General features: G+C 45.6%; 2 protein-coding genes across 2 annotated transcripts; one reads left to right on the top strand and one right to left on the bottom strand.

The window, feature by feature from the left end:
* Nucleotides 1-6,856: 6,856 nt before the first annotated feature.
* Nucleotides 6,857-7,750, top strand: LOC149623939 (uncharacterized). The gene is made up of 2 exons (XM_089852194.1): nucleotides 6,857-7,163; nucleotides 7,242-7,750. The coding sequence occupies exons 1-2, from the start codon at nucleotides 7,025-7,027 to the stop codon at nucleotides 7,748-7,750; spliced, it is 648 nt and encodes a 215-aa protein (XP_089708320.1). The 5' UTR covers nucleotides 6,857-7,024.
* A 334-nt stretch (nucleotides 7,751-8,084) lies between these two features.
* LOC149623940 (uncharacterized) lies at nucleotides 8,085-9,062 on the bottom strand. Its single transcript, XM_089852275.1, has 4 exons — nucleotides 8,926-9,062; nucleotides 8,585-8,869; nucleotides 8,397-8,525; nucleotides 8,085-8,336 (listed from the first exon to the last, which is right to left on the bottom strand). Exons 1-4 carry the CDS (start codon nucleotides 8,976-8,978, stop codon nucleotides 8,303-8,305), a joined length of 501 nt encoding a protein of 166 aa, XP_089708401.1. The 5' UTR covers nucleotides 8,979-9,062; the 3' UTR covers nucleotides 8,085-8,302.
* Nucleotides 9,063-15,738: the final 6,676 nt, after the last annotated feature.

The raw sequence follows: 15,738 nt of genomic DNA on the forward strand, positions 1-15,738 counted from the left end.
ATTTAGCAATTATATGGAGTATAGTACATTAAACAGCAATTATAGTGATTTTAGTACATTAAACAGCAATTATAGTGATTTTAGTACATTAAACAGCAATTATAGTGATTTTAGTACATTAAACAGAATATTATGGTATATTAGTCAAAACTTATTAAACAGACGCGATACTTAAAAATACACAAACAAAAATAATATTACATTACATTATACAGAAAAACAAAAATATTACGGCATGTTGGTCAAAAACTCAGTAAACAAAAGCGATACGTATAAATACACAAAAAAAGGTATCTGATATCAAAAAAAAAAGAAACTGGTGCGCTGAGGAATCAGAACCAACGTGGTTCCTGTTCAAAGCCCCAACGTAATTTAAAATGTACTAAATCAGTATTAGTCAGGACACGGGATCTTTCCGCCTTAAAACGGGCAGCAATCCGGTTAATAATTAGGGATTTGGCTCGGTTGACGTAGTGAGTGAATGTATGGGCGGATAACGCGATATTGGAAAGGTCCGCATAAATCTCAGCGAGAACAACCATCGTCATGACAAAGGTGAAATTACAAATGGTATGATCCCTCCCTGGGGAAGCGACCAAAGACCAAAAGTGTTCTGGTGGGTGGCGGTGGCCTTTCCAACGGAAAAGGCAGTCGTTAATTAGGTTCAAAACGGATGTGACGTAAGGGCAAAAATAGTACGTATGGAGAAACGAACCTGGCGCGGGGCAGAACGGGCAAAATCGGTTGTCCATGGAAAGGACAATGTGAGAGAGACGCGTTGGATGAGGGAGAGAACCATGAAGGGCTCTCCAACGGACACAGAGTTCCGCCCTACTATTCAATGGGGAGAGCTGACGACCATTCCACCACTGAAGAGACGGAATGAGGGCGGTATTCGGGGGAGTTACTGGTGTTATGGGGGAGAAACGGTTCGAAACCACTAATGTATACAGCGCAGAGGTTGGTAAGGTATTAGAAATCATAAGCTTTCGCTCAGAAAACCCGAAACGATACGCGCAGTGGGATTGAGGCCCCTAGCTGTAAAAACGGCAGGGAAGGAATGGATGCACGAACTGATTACCTGGCGGACACAAGCAACGAGCGCTCGAGAAGGGGGGCGACCAAAGAGCAAAGCACCTTGTGGTCGCCACCGTCCTCGGTCGTCCAAAAGGTCCCCCAGAACGCGTACACGAATGCTCGCGAGGCAACCAAACAAATCTGGGGTGAGGTGTTGACAGACAGACAGACAGACCAGACCAGACCAGACCAGACCCAGACCCAGACCCAGACCCAGACCCAGACCCAGACCCAGACCCAGACCCAGACCCAGACCCAGACCCAGACCCAGACCCAGACCCAGACCCAGACCCAGACCCAGACCCAGACCCAGACCCAGACCCAGACCCAGACCCAGACCCAGACCCAGACCCAGACCCAGACCCAGACCCAGACCCAGACCCAGACCCAGACCCAGACCCAGACCCAGACCCAGACCCAGACCCAGACCCAGACCCAGACCCAGACCCAGACCCAGACCCAGACCCAGACCCAGACCCAGACCCAGACCCAGACCCAGACCCAGACCCAGACCCAGACCCAGACCCAGACCCAGACCCAGACCCAGACCCAGACCCAGACCCAGACCCAGACCCAGACCCAGACCCAGACCCAGACCCAGACCCAGACCCAGACCCAGACCCAGACCCAGACCCAGACCCAGACCCAGACCCAGACCCAGACCCAGACCCAGACCCAGACCCAGACCCAGACCCAGACCCAGACCCAGACCCAGACCCAGACCCAGACCCAGACCCAGACCCAGACCCAGACCCAGACCCAGACCCAGACCCAGACCCAGACCCAGACCCAGACCCAGACCCAGACCCAGACCCAGACCCAGACCCAGACCCAGACCCAGACCCAGACCCAGACCCAGACCCAGACCCAGACCCAGACCCAGACCCAGACCCAGACCCAGACCCAGACCCAGACCCAGACCCAGACCCAGACCCAGACCCAGACCCAGACCCAGACCCAGACCCAGACCCAGACCCAGACCCAGACCCAGACCCAGACCCAGACCCAGACCCAGACCCAGACCCAGACCCAGACCCAGACCCAGACCCAGACCCAGACCCAGACCCAGACCCAGACCCAGACCCAGACCCAGACCCAGACCCAGACCCAGACCCAGACCCAGACCCAGACCCAGACCCAGACCCAGACCCAGACCCAGACCCAGACCCAGACCCAGACCCAGACCCAGACCCAGACCCAGACCCAGACCCAGACCCAGACCCAGACCCAGACCCAGACCCAGACCCAGACCCAGACCCAGACCCAGACCCAGACCCAGACCCAGACCCAGACCCAGACCCAGACCCAGACCCAGACCCAGACCCAGACCCAGACCCAGACCCAGACCCAGACCCAGACCCAGACCCAGACCCAGACCCAGACCCAGACCCAGACCCAGACCCAGACCCAGACCCAGACCCAGACCCAGACCCAGACCCAGACCCAGACCCAGACCCAGACCCAGACCCAGACCCAGACCCAGACCCAGACCCAGACCCAGACCCAGACCCAGACCCAGACCCAGACCCAGACCCAGACCCAGACCCAGACCCAGACCCAGACCCAGACCCAGACCCAGACCCAGACCCAGACCCAGACCCAGACCCAGACCCAGACCCAGACCCAGACCCAGACCCAGACCCAGACCCAGACCCAGACCCAGACCCAGACCCAGACCCAGACCCAGACCCAGACCCAGACCCAGACCCAGACCCAGACCCAGACCCAGACCCAGACCCAGACCCAGACCCAGACCCAGACCCAGACCCAGACCCAGACCCAGACCCAGACCCAGACCCAGACCCAGACCCAGACCCAGACCCAGACCCAGACCCAGACCCAGACCCAGACCCAGACCCAGACCCAGACCCAGACCCAGACCCAGACCCAGACCCAGACCCAGACCCAGACCCAGACCCAGACCCAGACCCAGACCCAGACCCAGACCCAGACCCAGACCCAGACCCAGACCCAGACCCAGACCCAGACCCAGACCCAGACCCAGACCCAGACCCAGACCCAGACCCAGACCCAGACCCAGACCCAGACCCAGACCCAGACCCAGACCCAGACCCAGACCCAGACCCAGACCCAGACCCAGACCCAGACCCAGACCCAGACCCAGACCCAGACCCAGACCCAGACCCAGACCCAGACCCAGACCCAGACCCAGACCCAGACCCAGACCCAGACCCAGACCCAGACCCAGACCCAGACCCAGACCCAGACCCAGACCCAGACCCAGACCCAGACCCAGACCCAGACCCAGACCCAGACCCAGACCCAGACCCAGACCCAGACCCAGACCCAGACCCAGACCCAGACCCAGACCCAGACCCAGACCCAGACCCAGACCCAGACCCAGACCCAGACCCAGACCCAGACCCAGACCCAGACCCAGACCCAGACCCAGACCCAGACCCAGACCCAGACCCAGACCCAGACCCAGACCCAGACCCAGACCCAGACCCAGACCCAGACCCAGACCCAGACCCAGACCCAGACCCAGACCCAGACCCAGACCCAGACCCAGACCCAGACCCAGACCCAGACCCAGACCCAGACCCAGACCCAGACCCAGACCCAGACCCAGACCCAGACCCAGACCCAGACCCAGACCCAGACCCAGACCCAGACCCAGACCCAGACCCAGACCCAGACCCAGACCCAGACCCAGACCCAGACCCAGACCCAGACCCAGACCCAGACCCAGACCCAGACCCAGACCCAGACCCAGACCCAGACCCAGACCCAGACCCAGACCCAGACCCAGACCCAGACCCAGACCCAGACCCAGACCCAGACCCAGACCCAGACCCAGACCCAGACCCAGACCCAGACCCAGACCCAGACCCAGACCCAGACCCAGACCCAGACCCAGACCCAGACCCAGACCCAGACCCAGACCCAGACCCAGACCCAGACCCAGACCCAGACCCAGACCCAGACCCAGACCCAGACCCAGACCCAGACCCAGACCCAGACCCAGACCCAGACCCAGACCCAGACCCAGACCCAGACCCAGACCCAGACCCAGACCCAGACCCAGACCCAGACCCAGACCCAGACCCAGACCCAGACCCAGACCCAGACCCAGACCCAGACCCAGACCCAGACCCAGACCCAGACCCAGACCCAGACCCAGACCCAGACCCAGACCCAGACCCAGACCCAGACCCAGACCCAGACCCAGACCCAGACCCAGACCCAGACCCAGACCCAGACCCAGACCCAGACCCAGACCCAGACCCAGACCCAGACCCAGACCCAGACCCAGACCCAGACCCAGACCCAGACCCAGACCCAGACCCAGACCCAGACCCAGACCCAGACCCAGACCCAGACCCAGACCCAGACCCAGACCCAGACCCAGACCCAGACCCAGACCCAGACCCAGACCCAGACCCAGACCCAGACCCAGACCCAGACCCAGACCCAGACCCAGACCCAGACCCAGACCCAGACCCAGACCCAGACCCAGACCCAGACCCAGACCCAGACCCAGACCCAGACCCAGACCCAGACCCAGACCCAGACCCAGACCCAGACCCAGACCCAGACCCAGACCCAGACCCAGACCCAGACCCAGACCCAGACCCAGACCCAGACCCAGACCCAGACCCAGACCCAGACCCAGACCCAGACCCAGACCCAGACCCAGACCCAGACCCAGACCCAGACCCAGACCCAGACCCAGACCCAGACCCAGACCCAGACCCAGACCCAGACCCAGACCCAGACCCAGACCCAGACCCAGACCCAGACCCAGACCCAGACCCAGACCCAGACCCAGACCCAGACCCAGACCCAGACCCAGACCCAGACCCAGACCCAGACCCAGACCCAGACCCAGACCAGACCAGACCAGACCAGACCAGACCAGACCAGACCAGAGTTGTCTACGATTAGACCAGACCAGACCAGACCAGACCAGACCAGACCAGACCAGAGTTGTCTACGATTAGACCGTCCATACCCTTCTGGTATTCTGACTATACTAAATATCATTTTTATAGGTCCTTGAAAAAAATGTTCGATCTCATCATCATAAAGTAACTCGGCTAGTTGATCAAAGAGAATAGAAGGGTCTACTTGATCGAGTCTTTTAAAGGATAATTCAAGTTCCGAACGACAGTTTATACCCAGACTTCGTAAAGTTATTTGCACGTAATCTGTTGCTCTATATTCTCTTAATACGTGTTCCGTAATAGAACATATACTATCCACAGGATCATCAGTTATATTTAGAGTTATTTCCCTCCCATACATATTAAAATGTTCAAAAAATCTCTCGCTCTGCTCTAGAATTTCGCAAGAGGGTACATCTTCTATAGGTGAAGGGGGACACCCCCCTCCCCATTGATCATAAACATTCGCCTCCGCCTCCTCCGAATCTACGATGGAGCTCTTTTCGCTGGGGGCGTAATCGGAAAAGTTCAGAGACATATATTCAAAAGGGTCGTTCTCCGTCTCGTCTTGTTGACACGCGTTATCTAGAATCTCCCCCATCTCCCTGCCAGTTTGTGAATTATCGAAACTGGGTCTTAAAGATTCATGGTTATCCCGTTCCGTTTCTTGCTTCCGTCTTTTCACGCGGTCTAAGTAAGAAATTTTTAAAGGGCTAGGAATTAAATTCCTTAGATGTTCCAATTCGTCTAGTGTTTGACAGGTTTCAGGTGTACGAGGAACGTTTGAATAATATTTAAGCCGCCATTTATGATAAAACCGGGTAATGTTGAAGGTATATTAGCAGGATCTAAGTGTAAATAAGAGCATAGAAAATAATAAAACTTGTATATTTCGACTATGTTCCAAGGCTTATTTACGGCCATTTCGTCAAGTGTCCAGCGAAGTGCTTCAGCGTCCATGTTGAGGTTTTGACGATTGATGTTCGACTGTGAAATACTGTTATTTTCTCACGCTCTTTATACTAGATTCCTACCCCCCCTTCTCTTCCTCCTCTCAAGGGGGGGGGGTCAAGGACAGTTGATTTTTCGAAATTATTGACTAACAATACAAGGTACTAGCAAAGGCCATCGCAGCTGATTTCCGACATGTTTAAACACGTCTAATATTGTTTGACAGTGAACAATAGGTGATGGCTTGACAGGGTGTCGAATAGTCATATAACAAAACAACGAATTTGCAATAGATTTTATAATTCAACAAAAGGAATAGTTATAACAAAAGAGTTGGTGCGACATTCCACTAGGTGGGGACTTCTTCAACAATGACATTGAGAAAATGTTCGGAAAGAATTCCTTCAATCAAATAGTGACAGGTCTATTTAAGGAATGTTGCCATGTTGGGAATAGTAGATAAATAGGTCAAGTTTACTATTGTGTAATTTATTTACTCCTCAACTGTCAGGTACACAAAGGTTGTCAGGAATTCGTCGGATCTTGGAGATTTAAAAACTGCTCATTGTGCTATTTATCTTATTGGTCTTGGGAATGCTGGAATTCCTTAATCTCTGGTTTGAAAAACTTACATAAAAATACGCTTATAATCGAAGAAGGGGAGAGGGTTCTTCAACAATGACCTTAGGTCTTTGAAGATGTTAGGAAAATATTTCGTCAATCAAATATTGACAGGTCAGGAATGTGGGTCATAGTAGATAAATAGGTCAAGTTTACTATTGTGTTATTTACTTACTCGTCAGCTGTTATGGAGGCAAGTACACAAAGGTTGTCAAGAATTCGTCGGATCTTGGAGGTTAACCCTCAAAAACTACCTATTGTATTCTTTATATTACTGATTTTGGGAATGTTAGAATTCCTTAATATTTGGTTTCAGAACTTTGACATAAAAATACGCCTACAATCTAACAACGGAACAGTCAAGGACAATAGATATTTCGCGATAGCTACTTAGGAAATTTAGTATAAAAACCGTGGAACACGACAGAGGAGAGTATCATTATTCGAGAAGACCTTAAACGTGCAACATGGAAAATCAAGAAGCTGTTAAGAGGAAGATTGGCGTAACTAACGAACGAAAAATCAACGGTAGATTCCACATTTCTAGAGAGTTGTTCCTGACAACGGGCTTCGTGAACGGCACCCTCGATCCCGAGATTCGCTTATGTAAGAAGCAGTCGGTAAAAAGTTTCGCCATTTCAACAAGTACCTGGGAGAAGTTGATCCCGCGTTTACCCGTATTAGCAGGCTGGACGGCGGGCCACGAAACCAATAACTTTGAAATCGTTTTGATCGATAACGCAAATGAAAAAACAACTGTCGTGGCGTATCATAATACGTGTCACATTAAAGATCTACTAAATGAGGACTCCATTGTTCTGGACAGTATGGAAACAGCGGCATTGAACCGAGTTTCGAACGCCGTTAAGGAGCATCTTATTAAGTTAAGTAACCATGAAATTGTATTCACGCACATGGCTGATATTATTATAGAATTTTATAATGATATTTATGATAATTTATACGGCGAACACGATCGCATACCGTGTTTAGATGGGCAGCCCGAAAAATTCGATGCAGTGGTTGGATACTTCACCAATTTCGTAACATCGTACCAAGTGGTAATGAAATTTAATAATGTACTGGAAGAAGAAAATCTTGAAAGTAAATTTTATAACTATAATGTATTCTCGGTAATTTCGGGTCAAATAACATTTTTAAAAGAGAGAATGCACATGTTAACGCATTTTTAAATTTATGTCTGTTTGATAATTTGTTTTTTTTCATTGATGTTTCAAAAATAAATTGAATTTAAAACTGAAAAACTGTTCCATTTTATATAACTAATACAACACAGAAATGATATAAATTTCTAGTTTTTAAATTTTAAGCCTAAGAAATATAAAAGTAGATATAACTAAAGTGTAGGAAAAACTTGTCGATTTTTTGATAGGAACTTATTTTAAATAAAACGAAGTAAATAAGGCAAAAACAATTTATTTTATTTAAAATATTTACAACAATTTTTTTTTTTTTTTTTTTTTTTTTTACTTCCCCCCCCCTCCCCCACCTCAATCGATTGAGAGGTTTCGCACGAGTGTACGGACCCCCTCGAACATCACGTCGTCCCGGTTCTCGTACACTCGTGCGTGGCCCGGGGGGACTTCGAGGAAACGTACCCGACGGTACGTCGTCAACTGGGCGAGCTCCTGCGTCACTCTATTGGGAAAGAGAAAGAGAGAGAGAGTTATTCTATACGTTAATAAATAAAGTATTGGATAACAACAAATAATAAAGAAATTAACTCACCGGAACCCGCGACAGTTGAGGGCCAGGAGGCTAAAAAAGAAAAATTAAAATTTAGATAAACGAATCATTAAATAATGCATGAAAACTTACTCGTGGGGTATAAAAACGCAGTTATTATACACGACCTGCCTTACTTGATTAAGCAGGTCGTGCATAAAGTCGTCATCCGCCACGACCTCCGCTAGTCCCGCCAGGTACGTTGTTATTTCATATACCAAGCTGTAAATAAATAAAAATTATAATACCGTAGTGTAACGTAAAACAAAAGGTTCACTTACAAGTCCCCGTTGATGTTTAAGTCATCCACTCCCGGCCGGGGCATAGCTAGCCACGGATAGTATATGGCCGGGAGTGGTAGATATTCTAGTTGAGGTTCGGGTGAGGGGGTGCATGGTGGTGGTGGGCTCGGTGGCGGAGACGGATTACGGGGCCTTGGCCCTACCACGCAGAGTGGTCTTGGAGGTGGTGGCGAGGGGGCTAGCTCCAGGGACTCGGGGGTCCCTGAGCGGGAAGAGTCCGAGAACTCAACTGGGGAATACGGGGTATCAACCCCATGGACGTAGCTATAAAGAAAGATTTTCTAAGTCTTTTCCTAAGTTTTAAAAAAAGTATTTCTTACCATGTTGCGGAAAGGTCCATCGCTCCGTGTTGGCTGTGGTGGTGGTGGTTCATGGTTCAGAGAGAATGATAACTTTGAGGTCTCAACCTCTTCATTTTATACTTTTTACTAGGGTCAAGGCGTGTTCGAGAGCAAACAAATGACTTTGAGGTATTTAGTACGTACAAGGGTAGAAAATTTTCGCGGGCAAAATTATACGAAACCTTGCCATTGGACTAAAAATGTATTTCAGGTCACTTTTCTTTTCTTTGGGTGACATTTAGAGAAAACCCCTTTAGCGTTTCTTCGATTGACCGTACAAGGGTCTTTAGTTTAACCGTATTTACCATCTCAAATAGTGACAGTCCATGTTAAAAGCTTCGCCCCTATAGTGAAAGGCAGCATGATGGCCCTACTTTTCAAAATTATTTCTACGCGTTCACGATGGCCTACCCGCGCCGCGCTTCCCCCCTCCCCCCGCGTGTCGTTTGGGCCCCCCCTACCCCCCGCGTTTGGGGTTCGCGACCCGGGGTTTGCGCGCGTTCGCGTATTAATTGAATACGTTTAAGTACGAATGATAGTTACAAATAAGTTTCATTCGAGTGTTAGCTATGATACCGTTCACTACACCTGGAAATTTGATTATTTTCGGTCCTTCGGGATCAGGTAAGACAGTTTTATGCAAACGAATAATTGAAAATAAGGACAAAATGTTTGAACCTAAAGTCGATTTAGTTGTTTGGCATTATAGTATATATCAGCCTTGCTACGATAAATTGAAAGAAATGGGCGTAATAATGCGTCAAGGTTTACCCGACGTTACTATATACGATGGCTCTAAAACAATACTAATCGTCTTAGACGATCTCATGTTAGAAAATAAAAATAATATTTTATCAGAAATATTTACTAAGCAATCTCACCATAGGAAATTATTCGTCATCACCCTTTTACAAAACATATTTGAAAAAAACTTGAGAACAGCCTCTTTAAACGCGCATTACATGATTCTTATGAAAACTGTGAGAGATCTTATGCAATTAGTGGCTCTCTCTAAACAATTGGCTCCCAACAACTCTAAATTTATTGTAGAATGTTATCTGGATGCGACAGAAAAACCTTACGGGTATTTACTTTGCGATTTAACCCAGAAATGTCATTCCGATTTAAGGTTTAGAACAAATATTTTACCGGGAGAACAAATAGTCATCTATACTCCCAAGAAGAAAACGATATAATTAAACGACATTACTAAAATTTAATCATTCTTTACGATGTCACCACCGAGAAAGGTCAAGAAAACATCGGGTATTAAAAAGAAAACACGCGACCGAGGCTACGAAAGCTCTCGAGGTTATCATCGAACAAAGCAAACCTAAAGCCATCTGGTCTGATTTAGGTAAAGAATTTATTAATTCACAGACGCAAAAACTTCTTAAGAAAAATAAAATCAAATACGGTTCTATGACGTCAGAAAAATTCCACTGTCCATTTGTAGAACGTTTAATTAAAACTTTGAAACATCGAATATTCAAAATGTTGACTCATTTCAATTCTCATAGATATATAGATCATTTGACAGACATAGTTAAAGGCTACAATGCCTCTTATCATTCCGTAATAAAAATGACACCCGACAATGTTTCGCCCTCTAACGTTCTGGAAGTGTACAAAAACATTTACAAACCGGAAATGAGTACTAAGCCTACTAAAAAAGACGTCAAATTTCGTGTCGGAGATTACGTAAGAATAAGCAAACTTAAACCAGCATTTTCTAAAGGTTATGAGCAAAATTTTTCAACGGAAGTCTTTGTCATTTCCTCTATTTTGAACTTCAGAAAACCCGTATTATATCGTTTGAAAGATTTGGACAGCAAGCATATAACCGGGTTGTTTTACTCTGATCAGCTCATTCGAACAGTGGAACCCAAACTGTTTAAGATAGACACTATACTCAAGAAACGTAAACGTAAAGGGAAATTAGAATATTTTGTATCGTCATCACCCTTTTACAAAACATATTTGAAAAAAACTTGAGAACAGCCTCTTTAAACGCGCATTACATGATTCTTATGAAAACTGTGAGAGATCTTATGCAATTAGTGGCTCTCTCTAAACAATTGGCTCCCAACAACTCTAAATTTATTGTAGAATGTTATCTGGATTTGGACAGCAAGCATATAACCGGGTTGTTTTACTCTGATCAGCTCATTCGAACAGTGGAACCCAAACTGTTTAAGATAGACACTATACTCAAGAAACGTAAACGTAAAGGGAAATTAGAATATTTTGTATCGTCATCACCCTTTTACAAAACATATTTGAAAAAAACTTGAGAACAGCCTCTTTAAACGCGCATTACATGATTCTTATGAAAACTGTGAGAGATCTTATGCAATTAGTGGCTCTCTCTAAACAATTGGCTCCCAACAACTCTAAATTTATTGTAGAATGTTATCTGGATGCGACAGAAAAACCTTACGGGTATTTACTTTGCGATTTAACCCAGAAATGTCATTCCGATTTAAGGTTTAGAACAAATATTTTACCGGGAGAACAAATAGTCATCTATACTCCCAAGAAGAAAACGATATAATTAAACGACATTACTAAAATTTAATCATTCTTTACGATGTCACCACCGAGAAAGGTCAAGAAAACATCGGGTATTAAAAAGAAAAGTTTAGCCGCTAAAAACATCAATTTAATAGCCGCTTTGGGGCAATTAAAAAAACCTCAAAGATTAGCTATTCTTAAAAACTCTAATCGAGAAATTATTGATTCAATCAGCGAGTGTTGTCACAACGCCTTACAAGGAGCTGTCAATCTGAAACCCGACGTATATAATAAATTGTGTAAGCACAAGAAACATATTCGTAAAATTGCTTGCAAAAATACTCATTGGAAAGCCAAGAGGACCATATTATCTAAACAAACAGGAAGCGGTTTCTTTAGTGTCCTTTTTCCAATAATTTCAAGCCTTTTAGGCGGTTTATTCTCAAAATGAATAAAACACTAGTTTACGCTAATAAAATGACATTAGTACCCTTGGAGCAACAACAACCTGAACAAAGTCATAGCCCATCAAATCAATTAATAACATCAAATAATGAGATTTCAAAAAACAATACAGTGTTATCGGAGTTGGATAAGGAGATGAGCACGATTATCTCAAATCAATCTTTAGATGAAAGAACCAAATGGGTTTTTTATGAAGAGGCGATGAAGCGCTACCTGAACATCTCCAAGCCCCGCCCATCGAATAAACAAGACAGCTGGATTAATATGTTTCCCCTGAAATATAGAGGAGCGGCGAAGAAAATATTCGACCACTTAGCAAGTAACGCTCCTAGTATACGTTGGGATGACTCGGGGGTTCTCTTCGTGAACGGCCTTAAGATCCCAGATTCAGATATAGTTCAGCTAGTTTATTTTACTATACAACCTACCTTCTTCAATAAGTACGGAGTAGCCCCTTCACTCGTAGGTGCTCCACCGACGGGGTGGACAGAATTTCAACCCTTTGTGCTAAACTTTCTAGCGCCAAAAAGCAAATCAACGTCTCCATTAGCACCGCCCCCTTCAACCAAGACATCGCCCAGTTCTGTACCGCTGAAGAATCGACTTCGACCCCGAACGTATATAAAAGCGAAGAAGAGATTAACATTTGACAATAAAACGAGCCCTTTAATTTCGAAGAAACAACCTTTTAAAGCCAAGAATACATTATGGGAGGTTTATCGAAGCTCCAAAAAGTAGAAACTTTAAAGAATACTTATCTCAACACCAAACACCGGTCAGGGTTCACTGGTTTAAACCCATTGTACAAGGCTGTCAAATCTCAAGGTATTTCGAGAAACGAAGTCAAAGCCTTTCTAGAAACCACTGACGTTTACACACTGCATAAAACAGCTATACATAAATTCAAAAGGCGTAAAATCCCCGTCTTTAACATCTCGGATAGAGTCGAAGTAGATCTGGCTGATCTGGGTTCAATCGCTAAATACAATGACGACTACAGATACCTGATGGTGGGCGTCGACTGCTTCTCCCGAAAAGCTTTTGTAGTACCCATGAAAAGAAAACACGCGACCGAGGCTACGAAAGCTCTCGAGGTTATCATCGAACAAAGCAAACCTAAAGCCATCTGGTCTGATTTAGGTAAAGAATTTATTAATTCACAGACGCAAAAACTTCTTAAGAAAAATAAAATCAAATACGGTTCTATGACGTCAGAAAAATTCCACTGTCCATTTGTAGAACGTTTAATTAAAACTTTGAAACATCGAATATTCAAAATGTTGACTCATTTCAATTCTCATAGATATATAGATCATTTGACAGACATAGTTAAAGGCTACAATGCCTCTTATCATTCCGTAATAAAAATGACACCCGACAATGTTTCGCCCTCTAACGTTCTGGAAGTGTACAAAAACATTTACAAACCGGAAATGAGTACTAAGCCTACTAAAAAAGACGTCAAATTTCGTGTCGGAGATTACGTAAGAATAAGCAAACTTAAACCAGCATTTTCTAAAGGTTATGAGCAAAATTTTTCAACGGAAGTCTTTGTCATTTCCTCTATTTTGAACTTCAGAAAACCCGTATTATATCGTTTGAAAGATTTGGACAGCAAGCATATAACCGGGTTGTTTTACTCTGATCAGCTCATTCGAACAGTGGAACCCAAACTGTTTAAGATAGACACTATACTCAAGAAACGTAAACGTAAAGGGAAATTAGAATATTTTGTATCGTTTATCGGTCTACCTAAATCGCAGAACTCGTGGGTAACAGCCGACAATGTCGAGAAAATCTGAATTCTATTTAACTCTACCCAGCGACGCTAGTATGGATGTCTACCCTAATAACACTATGGGTAGTTACATCACTAAACTACCCGATCCTATTAATTTACAAGGACAATGGGAAATTTCTTTAGTAGAAGTAATATATACAAGCAGTTTCTACAATGTTATATACAAAACGAGTAAGAGGAAGGCGAGCAAGAGAAATACACTTGAAGATTTAGTTGAAGAAAGTAGCTCTAATAAATTTAAAAACCCCAAGGAATGCGACGTAACCGACCTTGTTGAACGAAAAGATGGGAAACTGACCAGCTACGAAAGCTACCATCTACATAATATACCGGCCGGCCATTACAAATCACTTAACCACATTGTGGAAACTATCAATACTTCCAAAGTATGCGAGAAAACCGCTTCTTTATTTCATATTAACGAGACGACGGGGCATGTAAAACTAAAAACCGATGCCACTGGAGATACGAAAATTATCTTCAAAACACACGAATCATTAGCTGCAATTTTGGGGTACAGAAACCCTCTCAATATACAAGGGTTGAGCGATAGACCAGCCAGATTAAACTATCACGTACCATCTCAATTATATATTTATTGCGATCTGGTTGAAGGACAAATTGTCGGTAACACCCACGCCCCCCTCTTACGTATTATACCCATCGAAGACAAGAAACACGGGGATACCGTGTGTCTTACGTTTGTCTCACCCCATTACGTCCCTCTGTCAAAACATTATATTAGCGAGGTTGGCATCCATATAAAGGACCACATGGGTGAACCGGCTTTATTTCAGTTTGGACTGTTGCACTGTAAAGTTCATTTAAGATGCGCAAGTCCAACGCGTTAGATAACAAAAGATGTGTTTACACGGATTATTATACCCAACAAGCGCAGTCAGGTGGTGGTCTGAGTTTTTACGTCGGGAAACAAGGGCAACAAGGGTATGGCCAAAACGGGGAAGGTATTGGCTCGTTCTTGAAATCTTTCGGTAGATACGTATCACCTTTCTTAATTAAAGGGGCAAAGTTCCTTGGTAAACAGTTTCTGGGCACATCTTCAAATATCATAAGCGACGTTGCCTCTGGAAAAGATCTGAAAACTTCAGCTAAAAGAAGGTTCACCGAAACTTTGGATGATGTGCAACAACAATACGGTAGAGGGGTTGCAAAGAAAAGACTAGCTAAAAAGAAAAAAACACCAAAGAGAAAGAAATCTATAAAACAAAACAACACAAACAAATTTAAATCAGATAAACGTAAACTTTCATTCAAAACGGTTCGTGATATTTTCTCTCCCTAAAAATGACTGAAGCTTGCAGCACGGGTTTCGATATTTTCGCTCCCCCTCCCCTTCAAACAGCCATCGAAAATTCCAAATGGGTTCCTTATCAACCTTTGACATCTTTGAAAGGCGACCAACCTATCGAATTTGAAGTAACGTCTAGCGGTAGCGAATACGTGGATACCGCCTTAACAATGCTGTACACCAGAACTAAAATTGTAAATGAAGATGGAACTGCTTTAACAGCTACTGACGCAGTTGGACCCGTAAATAATTTTCAACATAGTCAATTTGAGCGTGTCGATTTGGAGTTGGGCGATTGCGCAACAACACCAGCTGCTAGTAACTACGCGTACACTGCTTTGCTTTCGGCCCTGACGTCATACGGTCCGGCGGCTAAAGAATCCCATTTGGGTGCCTCCTTGTTTTACAAGGATACAGGCGGAAGCATGGATTCGCTTACAGAAAATATGGGTTTTGTTAAACGCCAGAAACTCGCAGCATTATCCGAGGAAATTGAAATGTATTCCAGCCTTTACGTAGATATGTTCAATATCCCCCGATACCTGATAAACGGCGTTTCTATGAAATTAAAATTACATAGAAGCAAAGCTAGTTTTTGTCTTATGGGTAAACTTAACGCGTCAGGTAACGGTTATAAACCCGTAATCGTTGAAGCCGTATTATACGTCTTAAAGCTTCAATTAGCTCCTAAAATTCTATTTGC

The sequence above is a fragment of the Phalangium opilio genome, unplaced genomic scaffold (genome assembly GCF_054372755.1).
Source record: "Phalangium opilio isolate 3A_F unplaced genomic scaffold, DU_Popi_V2 ptg000106l_1, whole genome shotgun sequence".
Lineage (NCBI taxonomy): Eukaryota > Metazoa > Arthropoda > Arachnida > Opiliones > Phalangiidae > Phalangium > Phalangium opilio.

What these genes read in the sequence shown, in the direction of transcription:
- LOC149623939 (XM_089852194.1), top strand. Translation starts at nt 7,025, where the DNA reads ATGGAAAATCAAGAAGCTGTTAAGAGGAAGATTGGCGTAACTAACGAA. An exon ending in CGATCCCGAGATTCGCTTAT is followed by an intron (nt 7,164 to 7,241) that starts GTAAGAAGCAGT and finishes TACCCGTATTAG; the next exon opens with CAGGCTGGACGGCGGGCCAC.
- LOC149623940 (XM_089852275.1), bottom strand. Translation starts at nt 8,978, where the DNA reads ATGAACCACCACCACCACAGCCAACACGGAGCGATGGACCTTTCCGCA. An exon ending in ATGGACCTTTCCGCAACATG is followed by an intron (nt 8,870 to 8,925) that starts GTAAGAAATACT and finishes CTTTCTTTATAG; the next exon opens with CTACGTCCATGGGGTTGATA. An exon ending in TGCGTTTTTATACCCCACGA is followed by an intron (nt 8,337 to 8,396) that starts GTAAGTTTTCAT and finishes TTTCTTTTTTAG; the next exon opens with CCTCCTGGCCCTCAACTGTC.